At 50.9% G+C, this 13,323-nt stretch overlaps 2 protein-coding genes across 3 annotated transcripts in view; one reads left to right on the top strand and one right to left on the bottom strand.

Annotated features, from left to right (window-relative positions):
- The window catches only part of SYN1 (synapsin I), a 32,175-nt gene that overhangs the window by 3,014 nt on the left and 15,838 nt on the right, over nt 1–13,323 (bottom strand). For both annotated transcript variants that reach the window (XM_036460549.2, XM_036460550.2), the window contains exons 6-11: nt 3,484–3,546; nt 2,615–2,757; nt 2,451–2,525; nt 2,248–2,350; nt 450–590; nt 59–146 (exon numbers count right to left, since the gene is read on the bottom strand). In XM_036460549.2, the coding sequence (XP_036316442.1) occupies nt 59–146; nt 450–590; nt 2,248–2,350; nt 2,451–2,525; nt 2,615–2,757; nt 3,484–3,546 (613 nt within the window). The remainder of the gene's footprint in view (nt 1–58; nt 147–449; nt 591–2,247; nt 2,351–2,450; nt 2,526–2,614; nt 2,758–3,483; nt 3,547–13,323) is intronic.
- TIMP1 (TIMP metallopeptidase inhibitor 1) lies at nt 8,698–12,432 on the top strand. Its single transcript, XM_036460644.2, has 6 exons — nt 8,698–8,861; nt 9,741–9,869; nt 10,609–10,688; nt 10,850–10,964; nt 11,170–11,294; nt 12,158–12,432. Exons 2-6 carry the CDS (start codon nt 9,749–9,751, stop codon nt 12,326–12,328), a joined length of 612 nt encoding a protein of 203 aa, XP_036316537.1. The 5' UTR covers nt 8,698–8,861; nt 9,741–9,748; the 3' UTR covers nt 12,329–12,432.

Here is a 13,323-nt window from a genome sequence, read left to right as displayed (position 1 = left end):
TGAGAGCCAGCAAGTGAGAGGGAGCAGCTGTTGGAGAGGGAGTCGGCCCCTTACTTACCCTGTGGCGGGGGTCGCTGCTGAGCCGGGGGCCCCGAGGGCTGCTGGGAGGTCTGGCGGCCCAAGGGCAGGGCCCCTGGGGACAGAGTCTGCGGTGGAAGAGTGGAACAGGAGAGGTTAAAAATAGCCACCAGCCGGTGGAGCATCAGCCAATCAGGAGAACAGGGGATCCCTGTGTGCTGGGCGTTGCCCTGTTTGTGGCTGAGCTGAGGGAGGCAGGCAGGTTGTTGGGTGGGGACCCCCAGGGAAGCACTCAGGGTAGCAGCTATTGATCAATTTTGAATGCAACTGGTCATTGTGATCACATGAGTAACTGAGATGCCCCTAGCCTGCTGCTGCTTAGCTCTGGGACGAAGCAGGGGCAAGGGCTGGCCTGCCCACCAGTAGCTGACCTGGCTGTGGGAACCCCTGCCCGGGGAGACATCCCGCTGCCGGGGCAGGGCCTGGGCCATCTTATTGACCACGAGCTCTACGATGAGCTGCTTGTCTTCGTCCTGGTGGTCGCCAATGAGCGGCATGGAGGAGCCCACCACCTGGGGGAGGAAACACCAGTGAGGAAAGGAGGAAGTGCATGGGAGGGCTACATGACTCAGTGCTTTCCGTTGGCAGAGGGCACAGCGGCTGCCAAGGAAACGAGCTTCAGCTGGAGAGACACCGGTTTATGGTGTGAGGAAGGTACTGACAGCTTATGGGGTGCTGTCCTAGCACATGAGGGCCTCCAAGCCCAACCCCATGCAGCACCCAGTTTTTGTAGGGGGCCTGAACTAAGGACGGGTTTTACATTTTTCTAACAGTTGGTGGGAAAAGCAAAAGAAAATTTCATAACGTGAAAATGATGCCAAAAAACAACAACACAAAGTTCTGGAACACAGCCACAGATTTTTTTTTTTTTTTTAAATCCTCAACCGAGCATATTTTACCATTGATTTTAGAGAGAGTGGGAGAGTGAGGAAAAAACAGAGACATCAATGTGAGAGAAACACCTCGATTGGTTGCCTCCTGGCCCGGCTGGGGAGGAGCTGCTACTGAGGTACGTGCCTTTGGGGAATGAACCCAGGACCCTTGGGTTTGCAGGCCGACACTCTATCCATGAGCCAAACCAGCTAGGGCAAACATTTTTTAAAAATCCTTTGTCTATGGCCGAAACCGGTTTGGCTCAGCGGTAGAGCGTCGGTCTGCGGACTGAAAGGTCCTGGGTTCAATTCCGGTTAAGGGCATGTGCGTTGGTTGCGGGCACATCCCAGGTAGGGTGTGCAAGAGGCAGCTGGTCGATGTTTCTCTCTCATCGATGTTTCTAGCTCTCTATCTCTCTCCCTTCCTCTCTGTAAAAAATCAATAATATATATATATATATATATATATATATATATTTAAATAAATAAATAAATAAATAAATAAATAAATAAATAAATAAAAAGGTGATGTGGCTGAAACTGGTTTGGCTTTTGCAGTTAAGTAGCTTCAACCTCCTCAGCTGTAACTCATAGTTACTCTATGGCCCTCAAAGCCTAAAATGGGCACTGTCTGGCCCTTTCCAGAAAACACTTGCCCATCCGTGCGTTAGAGTGTGCTCGGAGCTCTGTCCTTCACACGGAACTTTGTGTCTTACTTTGCGGTTCACAAAGCTTTTCGAATTCAGGAAGTGCTATGCAAATGGCACCAATTTTTACAAACTGCGTTATCACGTACGAAGTGTCACTGTTTACCAAGCACTTCAGGATTGTGAGAGTCCTTTGTTTCACTCACAAGATCTTCCCCGTTTACAGAGCTCCTTTCTGATCGTTTTTATGAACCCTTTCCTGTTCACCAAGCATGTCCTCATTTATAAGGTACTTGACTGACAGTTTACAGAATGATTTCCTATCAGTACTCTTTACAGTTCCTTTTTGTTTACAACTGAACACTTTCAAGATCATTAAGTGCCTTGCCATTCACTACCGGGGCTCAATTCGCAGAGCAGTATAATTTAACAAGCCTTTTGCTGGTCACTAAGGATGTCCAGGTGTACAAAGCAGTTGTGCCGTTTGCCAGGGTGTCCCAGTTCAAAAGGCACTTCATGGTTTACTAAACCTTTTGCCATTCATTCATTGAGGGCTTTCTGGGCCTGGGAGTGCTTCATGGTGTATGGCTTGGTGCTCCCCTGCGCCTGCTCCTCCCTCCGTGCCCCCACCAACCTCTGGGTGTTCCCACCTCAATGATGTGATCCCTTCCGTCCTTGCCATGCAGCGCTTCCACTGCGCAGATGTCCAGTCCCCCAAAAATCTCTGAGCACGTGTCCACCCACAGCTTGTACCTGGCAACACGTCGGGTGAGAGAGCCTGTCAGTGCCTGGCTGGAGCGGTCACAGTCCTCCCTTCCCTCCCTCCCCTCCCCGCTGAGTTCAGGCCACTCACCTGTCAGACATGGCGATCTGCTCGAGCATGGCAGAGCCCGTGTTGGTCTTCCAGTTTCCTGACACTGATGTCCTCCTGGGAGACAGGAGAGAGGAGAGAGTCTCAGGAGGACCTGAGCTGCCCGGGGCAAAGCAGGAGACCAGGGCTTCTATTTCTCCACTCACATGTAGGCCTTGTAGTTCTGCCCAATCTTCTGGACGCGAACATCATATTTGGCGTCAATGAAGGGCTCAGCAGTGGCATACGTCTTGGTCAGCGCTACGACACTTGCGATGTCCTGGAAGTCGTGCTGGTTTTCCACCTTGACCTGTGGGTGGGCTGGGGGTCAGGGCCTTGGCGGGACGGGGCAGCAGTGGGGGTGCCTCAGGGCGGGGGGTGTGCACACAAGTGGCACAGGTGAGCTGAGTACACAAAAAATTCAGTGGACATACCAAGGCACTTGATGCATGCATGATTCTGGGCCTCCTGGCTTTTACATGTATGCACAGACATGTAGTTGGGTGTATATCACTCTCTGAACATACTAAAAATGATTGAATTGTCACCTTATATGGGTACGTTGTATAGTATGTGAATTTTATCTCATTAAAGGTGTAGCAAAATTGTATATATATACAGTATATCTATACAGACACAAAATCAATGGTATATACAATAAATGAACAGACACACGGACACACTCCAACATAAAAATCACAAGTCTGCTTTCTACATACACAGAGACAAAATCAGAGGGATGGAAAGCACACAGGACCCCAAGACCCTTGAACATAAACTATTACACAGTGTGTGTTTAACACAGAGACATGCATATACACAGATATACTAACAAAATAACAGGACACATAAACTGGCTGAGTGCATGACAGGAAAGGGGATCAACAAAATCTACAAATGTGAGGGAAAGATACAAATAGGTAAACATCCAAGGACACACAATTACACAAAATTAGTGGCGTGCACTGAATACCCAATGTACATCTACATAGTACACTTAGGAACACACAGGGACACACCTAACCTGGGGACTCACCTTGCCCATCCCGGAGTGCGCATGCCCCATCTTCACAACCACAGGGTATGTTGTGCTGCTGAGCTGGTGGGGTGGAAAGGCAGAGCATGGTCAGGGCAGGAGGGCTGATTGCCAGGGGTGGGGGTGGTATTGAGGGGAGCCATCCGGCAGGAGCCACATATTTGGGGCCATTTCCCAGAAGAGGCAGGTCAGAGATAAGCAGACAGTGCTGGGGATCACACTGCACCCCTGAGCTCAGAATCCAACCCAGAGCCCTTTCTGCCTGTCCCTCCCTCCACCCACCCAGACTTCCCGCCTCTGCTTTCCCAGGCAGATGCATGGGATAAGAGGGGGAGGGGGGCTTTCCTGGAAGAGGGAAAGTTTATACAGTAACTGGATGATGGAGAAGTGACTGTGTGCACGGGGGTGTGGTGGTGAGCATGTAGCAACTGGACCCCTCAGCCAGGCCTTGTATGTAAGCCTTGTCCACACACACACACACACACACAACCTACACACACACACACACACACACACACACAAATCCTCCAAGCTCAGAGCTATACAACCAAACCCAGAGGTGCCCATGCATGTTGAGATCCACAAGATGGAGAGACTTGCAACCAACACAAGCTCTCGGGCACATTTGCCCTCCAACTGCAGAAATGCCCACAGTCATTCAGCCAGCCTGGTGCTCACGTGTGGGGCAGGCACACACACAGCTCCCCTCACATCACCCACAATATAGAGGGGCATACACATCGTGAGAGATTACCCATGTAATACAAAGACAACCCTCGGGGCACAACCATAGAATCCAGAGATACACAGAGCTCTGAGCAGCACACACAACAGAGTTGGGCATGTAGTCAACACTCACACACACACACAACACTCCTAGGCACACTGACAACAAACAGAAGGACCCACACTACACAGAGAAAGGTACACACACTTCTAGGTATTCACAGAACCCCTAAAACCCACACCACACTCCTGGGCCCACAAGAAGTATATCCAGGGACACAACATACCCTGTCATATGTAAACACAGAGAGGCATACACACAACCAGAGACACCATAACCCTCCTAAGCATACAGACAACACTCCTGGGCATATATGCACACACACACACACACACACACACACACACACACACACTCACATGCTCACACATTCAGGTGCAGACATACATCAAGCCTCCCAGATCCTGGGCAGGAGCCAGGGACCATGTTGGGCGACCCCAACCCCATTATAGTAGGATGCACACAGGGCCACGCCCTCCATCTGCTGCGCAGACAGCTGCCCCACAGGGTAGAGAGAAGGCATTCTGGGAGGGGCGGCTGGGGCGGCAGTGGTTCTCAGTTCCCGACAGGCACAGGAAGCCCGCAAGCTCTGGGTGACCGATTGACCTTCAGGCGTTACCCATCCCCCTGCACTCCCACCTTCCTCATTTCCCAAATGCTTGGCGTCATTATGGGGCACGGAGAGGATCCTCTAGGCAGTGTCGTAGGGAATCACCGCAGAGGCGGTTAGTGGCCTAACAGCAGGCACACTCATAGCTCACACAGGGGAGGAGAGACGTTCACCATGACATGTGCAATCCAGAGCCGCCTTCCAGAGGCAGACACACAACTCCCAGAAGCAGCATAAAACACACAGGGCTACACAAAACCCTCAGGTCCATACGTACACCACATACATGCCACCTAAAGGCTCATAGGCAACTCTCCTGGGCAGAGACACAGCAGAGAGCTGTGCGCACGCACACACACACCAGATTTTCTAGGCTCCTCTTTTTATAAACCCTCCTATTTTCTCTGGGCCTGGGACTGAACACAACCCTGTGGACACGTGTAAGTGTGCCTGCACATGTGTGTACAAGAGGAATGCTGCACTCTGGGATCCTCTGGAGAGCCCTAGCTTTGAACCTTAGCATTTACTCTTCTTTTTTAAAAATATATTTTTTATTGATTTCAGAGAGGAAAGGACAGGGAGAGAGAGGGAGAGAGAGAGAGAGAGAGAGAGAGAGAGAGAGAGAGAGAGAGAGAGAGAAGGAGAGAAACATCACTGAGGAGACAGAATCATTGATCAGCTGCCTCCTGCACCCCCCCCCCCCCACACACACACACTGGGGATCGAACCCGCAACCTGGGCATGTGCCCTTGACTGGAATTGAACCCAGGATCCTTTAGTCTGCAGGCCAACACTTTATCCTCTGAGCCAAACCAGCTAGGGCACGTTTCCTCTTCTTAAGACCATATGGGACCCCTGGCAGGTCACTTAACCCTCTTTGGGCCTCAGTTTCCTGATCTGTAAAAGGGGCCCACTCAGGCCCAAGACCTTGGTGTGCGGTGGCAATTGCCAGGTGTCCGTTCTGCACACCCAGTTGAGCCCCCCCGTCCCCATCCCCATCCAGCCCCTCAGATGGTCACACACCTGGACACCCCTTCATGAAACCCCACCAGTTTCAAAACCTGCACAACAATCTGGTTCCACACGACCCCTCACATGTAGACAGTCACCAGAAATCTGTGCTGACACAGGTTTCAGAGTTACAGAGCTGGCGTCAGAACCGGAGTCAGCAAGGGGCAGCAGCAAGACTTTCCCTCCCCTCACTTCTCCCTTTGGCTCCCCCGCTGGCTTACTCAGCTCCCTGTCTCATTCACTCTCACTCCCCTACTTTCACAATCAGCTTCTCCAGATTCCTGGTTTACGTCCCTCCCTCCCTCTCTCTCTTGTTTCCCCAACTGACATTTCTTCACTCTCATTCCTGGGCAGCTCACTCAATGCTTTGGGTGTCTCAGTTTCCTCATCTGCATAATGAGAATATGAACAGTCTCTAACTCACAGGGATATTGTGAGTTATGTCGGGAAAAATGCTTAGTACAATAGCTGGCACACAGGAAGTCTGCATCCTCCAGTAGTGTCGGGTACTGTTGTTATTATTGGCTTATCATATCTTGGTTAGCCAACATTAACAAGGAGGCAATCTGGACTGACTGAGGGATAAAGTACTTACACAAAGATTCTAGAACAGGGCTTGATACCCATTAAGGACTCGTTAAGTGTTGGTGGGAGCTTTTGTGGTGGTGCTGGTGTTGCTGTGGATTGCGCTAATCTCCCTGAGTTAATCCGGCTTAATGAACAAGAGGGTAATGGAGACTGAATAAAAGACTTTCCACAAAGACTTTGAGGCAGTCTACAGTAAATGCTCAACAAGGGACTGTTATCATGACCATCATTATTATTGGTCTGTCCTTCCTGAACAACGAAGGCTGTTAATCAGCCTTCCCAGGACCCTAGGAAGATGGAAATAACATCTGGAATTTGGCAGGCAGTGGTTGTCTCACCCCACCACCTACCAGATGCATGGGCAGGGAGGGGTTGATGGGGAAGGGGCAGGGCAGGATGGAAGAGTATCAGTTTTCTCCTGACTCACTCCCTGGCCTCTTTCACCACCATTCAACTCCCCCCATCCCAGGGCTCATTAATTAACCATCACCTGCCCGCTTGCTAAGCCCCGATTGAGATCCTGGAGCCAGCTGGCCTAAATCCAATCCCAGCCATGCCCTGTGACCCAGTGAAAGTCCTTCAGTTCCTCTATTCCTCATCTGTAAAATGGGAATAACGCTGGTACCCATCTCAGAGGCTTATTATGAGCTTTTGAAAGATGAATTATAGCCCTAGCTGGTTTGGCTTAGTGGATAGAGCATCGGCCTGTGGACTAAAGGGTCCCGGGTTCGATTCCGACCAAGGGCACATGCCTGGGTTGCAGGCTCGATCCCCAGCGGGGGACATAGCCGATCAATGATTTTCTCTCATCATTGATGTTTCTCTCTCTCTTCTCCTTTCTTCTCTGAAATCAATAAAATAACTATTATCTTTAAAAAGTTGAATTATAGTTGACATATATTAGTTTCAGATGTACATTATAGTGGCTCAATAATTTTATACATTATGAAATAACCATGAAAATTCTAGTTAGCATCTGTCACCATACAAAGTTATTACAATACTACTGACTATATTCCCCTGTGCATTCCCATTATTTACGTATTTTATAACTGGAAGTCTGTACTACTTAATCCTCTTCATCTATTTCACCCATCCCATGCCCCCTCTGGCAACCACCAGTTTTCTCTGTATCTGTGAGTATACACTGAGTGGCCAGATTATTATGATCTCAGTGTATATGTGTGTGTGTGTGTGTGTGTGTGTGTGTGTGTGTGTGTGTTTGAGTGTGTGTGTGTGTGTGTGTGTGTGTGTGTATATATATATATCAGAGGTCCAGTGCATAGGTGGGGTCCAGCCAGCCTGGCCAGGGGGAGGGGACATGGGTGGTTGGCCGGCCTGCCTGCTGGTCGAACTCCTGGTCGAGGGGACAATTTGCATATTAGCCTTTTATTATATAGGATAGACACTGGGTGGCCAAATTATTAGGCTTTCAGAGATCATCATAATCTGGCCACTCAGTGTATTTCTATTTTATTTTGTGTGTGGGTTTTTTTCGGTTGGTGTTTTAGATTCCACCTATAAATGAAATCATAAGGTATTTCGGTTTCTCTGGCTTCTTTCACTTAGCATAATACCCTCTAGTTTCACGCATGCTGTGGCAAAAATTGTGAGCTTTAAGGGAGATAAATTATTCGGAGTGACCGGTAGGTACACAGTTGGTGCTATATAAATGCTATTTGCCTGTGTGTTTTTTTTAGCAGGGTTTAGATCCAGGTCTGGCTCCAGGCCACTTGAGTTCAAATGCCAGTTCTGCCACTTATTGTGGTCTTGAATAAGTCACTTAATCTCTCTGTGCCTCAGTTACTCCACACTGTATTCCTCCTCCATTCACCGGCCTCATCTCCCTCCACTGCTTCAACTTGTCTCTTCTCTGCCTCCCGCATTCCTCACTAGTTTGTTGAGTCTACCAGAGACGAATTTTTGTGTGTGCTTGGTATGCAGTATCTGTGCAAAACATGTTTATTGACGAAAATGAACTAATTCGGGCTTCAGCCGTGGGGAGTTTGCGACCCGTGGGTGAATGGGTAGACTGCGGAATTGCGTTGGGGGAATCCTGACTCTAAGCACTCCATTGAGGCCTCTGGTTAGGATTGGGATGGGACTTGGAGATGGGGGAGGGGGATGACAGGGCGAGGCCTAGGGGGAGGGAGAGGAGGAGGATGAAGCTCTTTTTCGGCAGCCCTCGGCCCCGCCCCTTGGCCACCACTGACGGTGGGCGGATGAGTAATGCATCCAGGAAGCGTGGAGGCCTGTGGTTTCCGCAAGACTGCCGCAGCCACCCCGCCCCCGCCCCTTGCGTGGACATTTATCCTCCGCTGCTCAGGCCCTGCCGCCATCCCCATCGCTGCAGACCCAGCGTCTAGAGAGGCTGCATCAGAGGTAGGTAGGGGGCAAGGCGGCTGCAAGGCCTGGGCCTGGGCAGAGCTTTCCTGCCGCTGAGCACCTCGCTGCTCAGCCCGAACGGCGGGCACCCAGGCACCGCGACCCTGGACTGGTCAAGGGGGAGAGGGGGGGTGTGGGGGGCAACTGCTCCAAACTCCCGATATCCATCCTAAATCCGCCTGGCTCGTGAGCCCCTTATTTCACAGATGCCTCGCAAGCGGCCAACTCACCTAAATTCCCTCTTTGTCCCCCAAGTCTCCCCCCCACAACCTTCTGAACCTCCCCCCCCCAATACCCCAGACTCCTAGGTCCTCAACTTCGTAAACCTCAAAACCTCCTCTGCTCCCGAATGCCCCTGCACCCCCCCTCTTAGAGCACTCCCCCCAAGAACTGCTCCAAATCCTTAAGCCCCAACCTCCTCCACATTCATCAGCTTCCCCAACTCCCAGGCCTTCTCGGCCTTTCTCTCCGATAGGCACAACTCCAAACTCCCAAATTCCTATAGTTCCCCAAATTCCTCACCCCAACACCTCCACTTTCTACCCTAACCTCCTCCCCCAAGTCTTCAAACTCCACCGGCCTCCTTTTCTCCCAAACACCACAACGCCATAATCTCCGCCACTTATCCTATCCCCTAAATGGCTCAGACTCCACAACTCTGAAACTTTCCCGATCCCCCGAAAATCCTCTGGGCTCTCAAATATCTGTCCCCTTACAATCCCCAAACTCCCCAACCCGTCTAACCCAAGTGTGGCAGACTAATGCCCGTCCATGCTGCTGGGGGGTGCGGCAGGATGGGGTGAGAGGCCTGCCCAGGTTTCCGGATTGGATCTGCTGGGTGGGAGGCCCCCTGACCCCTCTTTTCCACCCCTCCAGAATCCATCATGGCCACCTTTGAATCCCTGGCCTCCGGCATCCTGCTGTTGCTGTATCTGACAGCCCCTAGCAGGGCCTGCATCTGTGGTGCATACCACCCACAGATGGCCTTCTGCAACTCTGATGTTGGTGAGTATACCCGACTCTGCTCCCATACTGTGTTTTGGTTTCCCTCTCAGTCCAGTGGGGTTCAGAATGGCGCTCACCTCTAGAACAATTCCACTCAGCCCTGCCCTGACTCTACTTTGGACACATGGCATCCTCACTCAATTCCTTGATTTCTCCAGGCCCAGTCCCTCCTCAGGGCCTTTGCACTGGCTGTTCCCTCTGCCAGGTACACCCTTCCCCCCAGGTATCCTTATGGGTGACTGCCTCCAATGTTATTTCCCCGAAACTTTAACCCCTGTCCCCTAGTACTCCTGACCCCCTTACCCAGTTCTGAAGTTGCCCATCATACAGAATACCTCCAACACTCCACAAATCTATCTGTTTTGCTTGTGTTTAGTCTGTCTCTTCCTGGCTAGCATGTGAGCTCCACAAGGGAAGGGATTTCTATGTTTTGTTCACTGTTACGTCCCTAACACCCAGAACAGTGCGTGACACACAGCTGGTACTCCAAAATATTCATTGAGTGAATGAGCACCTGGTGAATATATGAAAGAGGCTTAAAGCAGAGCCTGGCAGAAAGCAGGCGCTCGCTATATGGGCAAATCAGCTAACAAATGTGTACATTTCTTAGTGGGTTATCTGGCATTCAGCAACCCCTACTTAAGTATGTGCTTTGCTAGTATGACTATTGTAATTGTTTTATTTTATTAGCTCACGCAGTCCATTTGACTTGTCCCCCCCCCCCCTCTTCTCCCTGCAGTCATCAAGGCCAAGTTTATAGGGACAGCAGAAGTCAACCAGACAACTTTATATCAGCGTTATGAGATTAAAACGACCAAGGTATTCCTCCTGCCCCTTCCTCGGGAGTTCCTAACATCTTCCAGTAAAAATAAAAAAGCTTCTGGCCATGGTTGGCGAGGCAGTTAGCTGTGATCTCAGGGATGCTATGTGTGTGGGGTGGGAGGATCATGTCAGTAAGAGTCCTCCTCATCCATGCACAGATGTTCAAAGGGTTCAACGTCTCTGACATCCAGTTCGTCCACACCCCAGCCATGGAGAACCTCTGCGGATACTCCCACAGGTCTCAGAACCGCAGCGAGGAGTTTCTCATCGCTGGTGAGGCTCCGCCCCCTGGTCCTGGGCCTTGGCACCTTGAAGGGGCGGGGCTCGGAAGGAAGGGTCCCAGTTGAAATAAGGACCGCCCCAATTTCGGCCTATCAGAAGGCCCCCAGCCGGGTTTGTGCTCCAGGGACGCCAAATCAGGCGTCACCTGCCCGAGCCCAGCCAATCAGGGGCTGCTTGTTGTTCCCTCCTCCCCCAGGGCATCTGAGGGGCGGGCAGCTGCACATCACCATCTGCAGTTACGTGGTCCCCTGGGACAGTCTGAGCTCCGCTCAGCGCCGGGGCTTCACCAAGCTCTACAGTGCTGGTTGTGAAGAATGCACAGTAAGTGTCTGAGCCCTGCCTGCCACCTGGAGAGGTCTTCTTGAGCTCTTTCCTGAACTCGTGGCTTGTTTCTTGCTCGGTCAGGCTAATCACTTTTCCCTGTGGCTACTCCCCAAACCCCCACGTGCTGTCTCTGATCTTCCCTGCTCTTCTCCCAAACCTGAGACTGTCCTTCTGGACATTCCGGTGATTGCTTTGCCCCATATGCCTCATACCTGGGGATTCACTGTTGTGGCTGCTTCCTGTTCCTCTAACGTTCCCTTGTGACTATTCTGTAGTCCTGCTGTTTGTTCCTCACCTTCCCCCTTCCACCTCCCTGGGATTGTTTCTTGGTTTCCTAGAACGTTCTCCAAGAACCCAAAGTGCTGTTCCCCAACTCACTGACTCTTCCCAGCACATATGATTGTTGCTCTCCAGCTGTGACAATTACACACACGAGGGCAAGTTACATTGCCCATTGGACTGTTCCAGGACTGTTCCCTGGTGTCTCTGAATGTCCTGTGATTCAGTGACTGTATCTGAGAGTCCCACAGCTCCTTCCCATGCTTCAGTTCTTCACTCCCCAGCTGTTCCCGGTACTGCCAATTGTTCCCTCTCCTATGGAACAGTTCTCGGGAGACCCATCTGCCTGGTCCCTGCAACTGCCCCCAACCACGGAGAAACTGATCCTTTCTCTGGATTACTGTCACCTCACCGAATCCAATGACTGTTCTCCCAATGGGAGGAACCTTTCTTGAGTCTGTATCCAGGTGGCTTGACATGATGTCTCTTGAGCAGCTCAGTGTTGAAAGCTTAGGAGAAGAAAGTTCTGCTCTGTAGGCGAGGAGAAGTCCTCAGAGATGTGCCTCCCTCCCCTCTTCCAGATATACCCCTGCTCATCCATTCCCTGCAAACTGCAGAGTAACAATCACTGTTTGTGGACGGACCAGCTGCTCACAGGCTCTGACAAGGGCTTCCAGAGCCGCTTCCTTGCCTGCCTGCCACAGAAGCAAGGGTTGTGCAACTGGCAGTCCCTGCGGTCCCACGGCGCCTGAATCCTGCCCCCGGCAGAAGCTGAAACCTACACAATATTCACCTCCCTTTCCCACTTCTGTCTTGCTCTCTTCAAGGCAGTGAAATAAAGTCCTAGCACTCAGCAGGCGGTGTCTGTGTAGTGTCTGGGAACAAGCCCATGTCACTGATGATCTGGTGGGAGCACCCTGGGACCAATACCGAGGGGATGAGGGCTGTAAAATGTTGGCTATTAAATTTTACATAAAATTGGAGGTATTGCTAATAATTCTGTACATTGGCATTAGCATTGGTGATCTGCAGTGTCAGTAATTTAACCCGCATCATCAACCACAGCTTACTGGATAATCTCTTTAGTCAATACTTTAGAGCATTTTATTGGACTAATTTCTAAATCCTATTTGCATAGGGCTCTCCAGTTCATAAATTCCCCACTGCTGACAAATCACTACTTCTGGCAAATTCCCCTGTTCACAAATCCCTCCAGTCAACAGCCTAGTTGACAAATGCCCTATCAATTGGCTAACAGCTCTCTTCCTCACCTCAGGCATTGTCCTGATGCCACCCAGGGAGCATGTCATGCCCCATTCAAACCTGTGGGTGTTCCTGTCCCAACCATTAGGTTTTGTCCTGTGAGTCTGACTGAAGTAAAAGGGGAAAGTCCCAGGGGTCCTAGACTCCCACCCCCACATAACCCAGCCAGGGGGCAGCCTTCCCCCCAACCCCCCGCCCCATGGCCCATGGGAGATTCCTTGGAAAGTGGTTGTTTGGGGTCTAGGAAAGATGAACAGAATGATCTGGAAATGCCCTTCTTCACCTTATCCTTCCTCTTCTTCCCTCATTTCTCTGACCAACTTTGACAGCAGTGAAGTACAGGTAAGGTTTCAAAATCAGAATCAACGAAGTACTTCAGCCCACACCTTTTTCACGAACTCCTCCTGCCAATAAGAACCTGGGTATCCTCCAGGGTGTTCCGGATCTCCAAGCATAGCCCCTGGATCCTCTGGGGCCCTGTCCT

This window comes from Pipistrellus kuhlii, unplaced genomic scaffold, assembly GCF_014108245.1.
Source record: "Pipistrellus kuhlii isolate mPipKuh1 unplaced genomic scaffold, mPipKuh1.p scaffold_m20_p_32, whole genome shotgun sequence".
Classification (NCBI taxonomy): domain Eukaryota; kingdom Metazoa; phylum Chordata; class Mammalia; order Chiroptera; family Vespertilionidae; genus Pipistrellus; species Pipistrellus kuhlii.
Note: the sequence above shows the minus strand (reverse complement) of the source record. Positions and strands in the feature narration are given on the sequence as shown.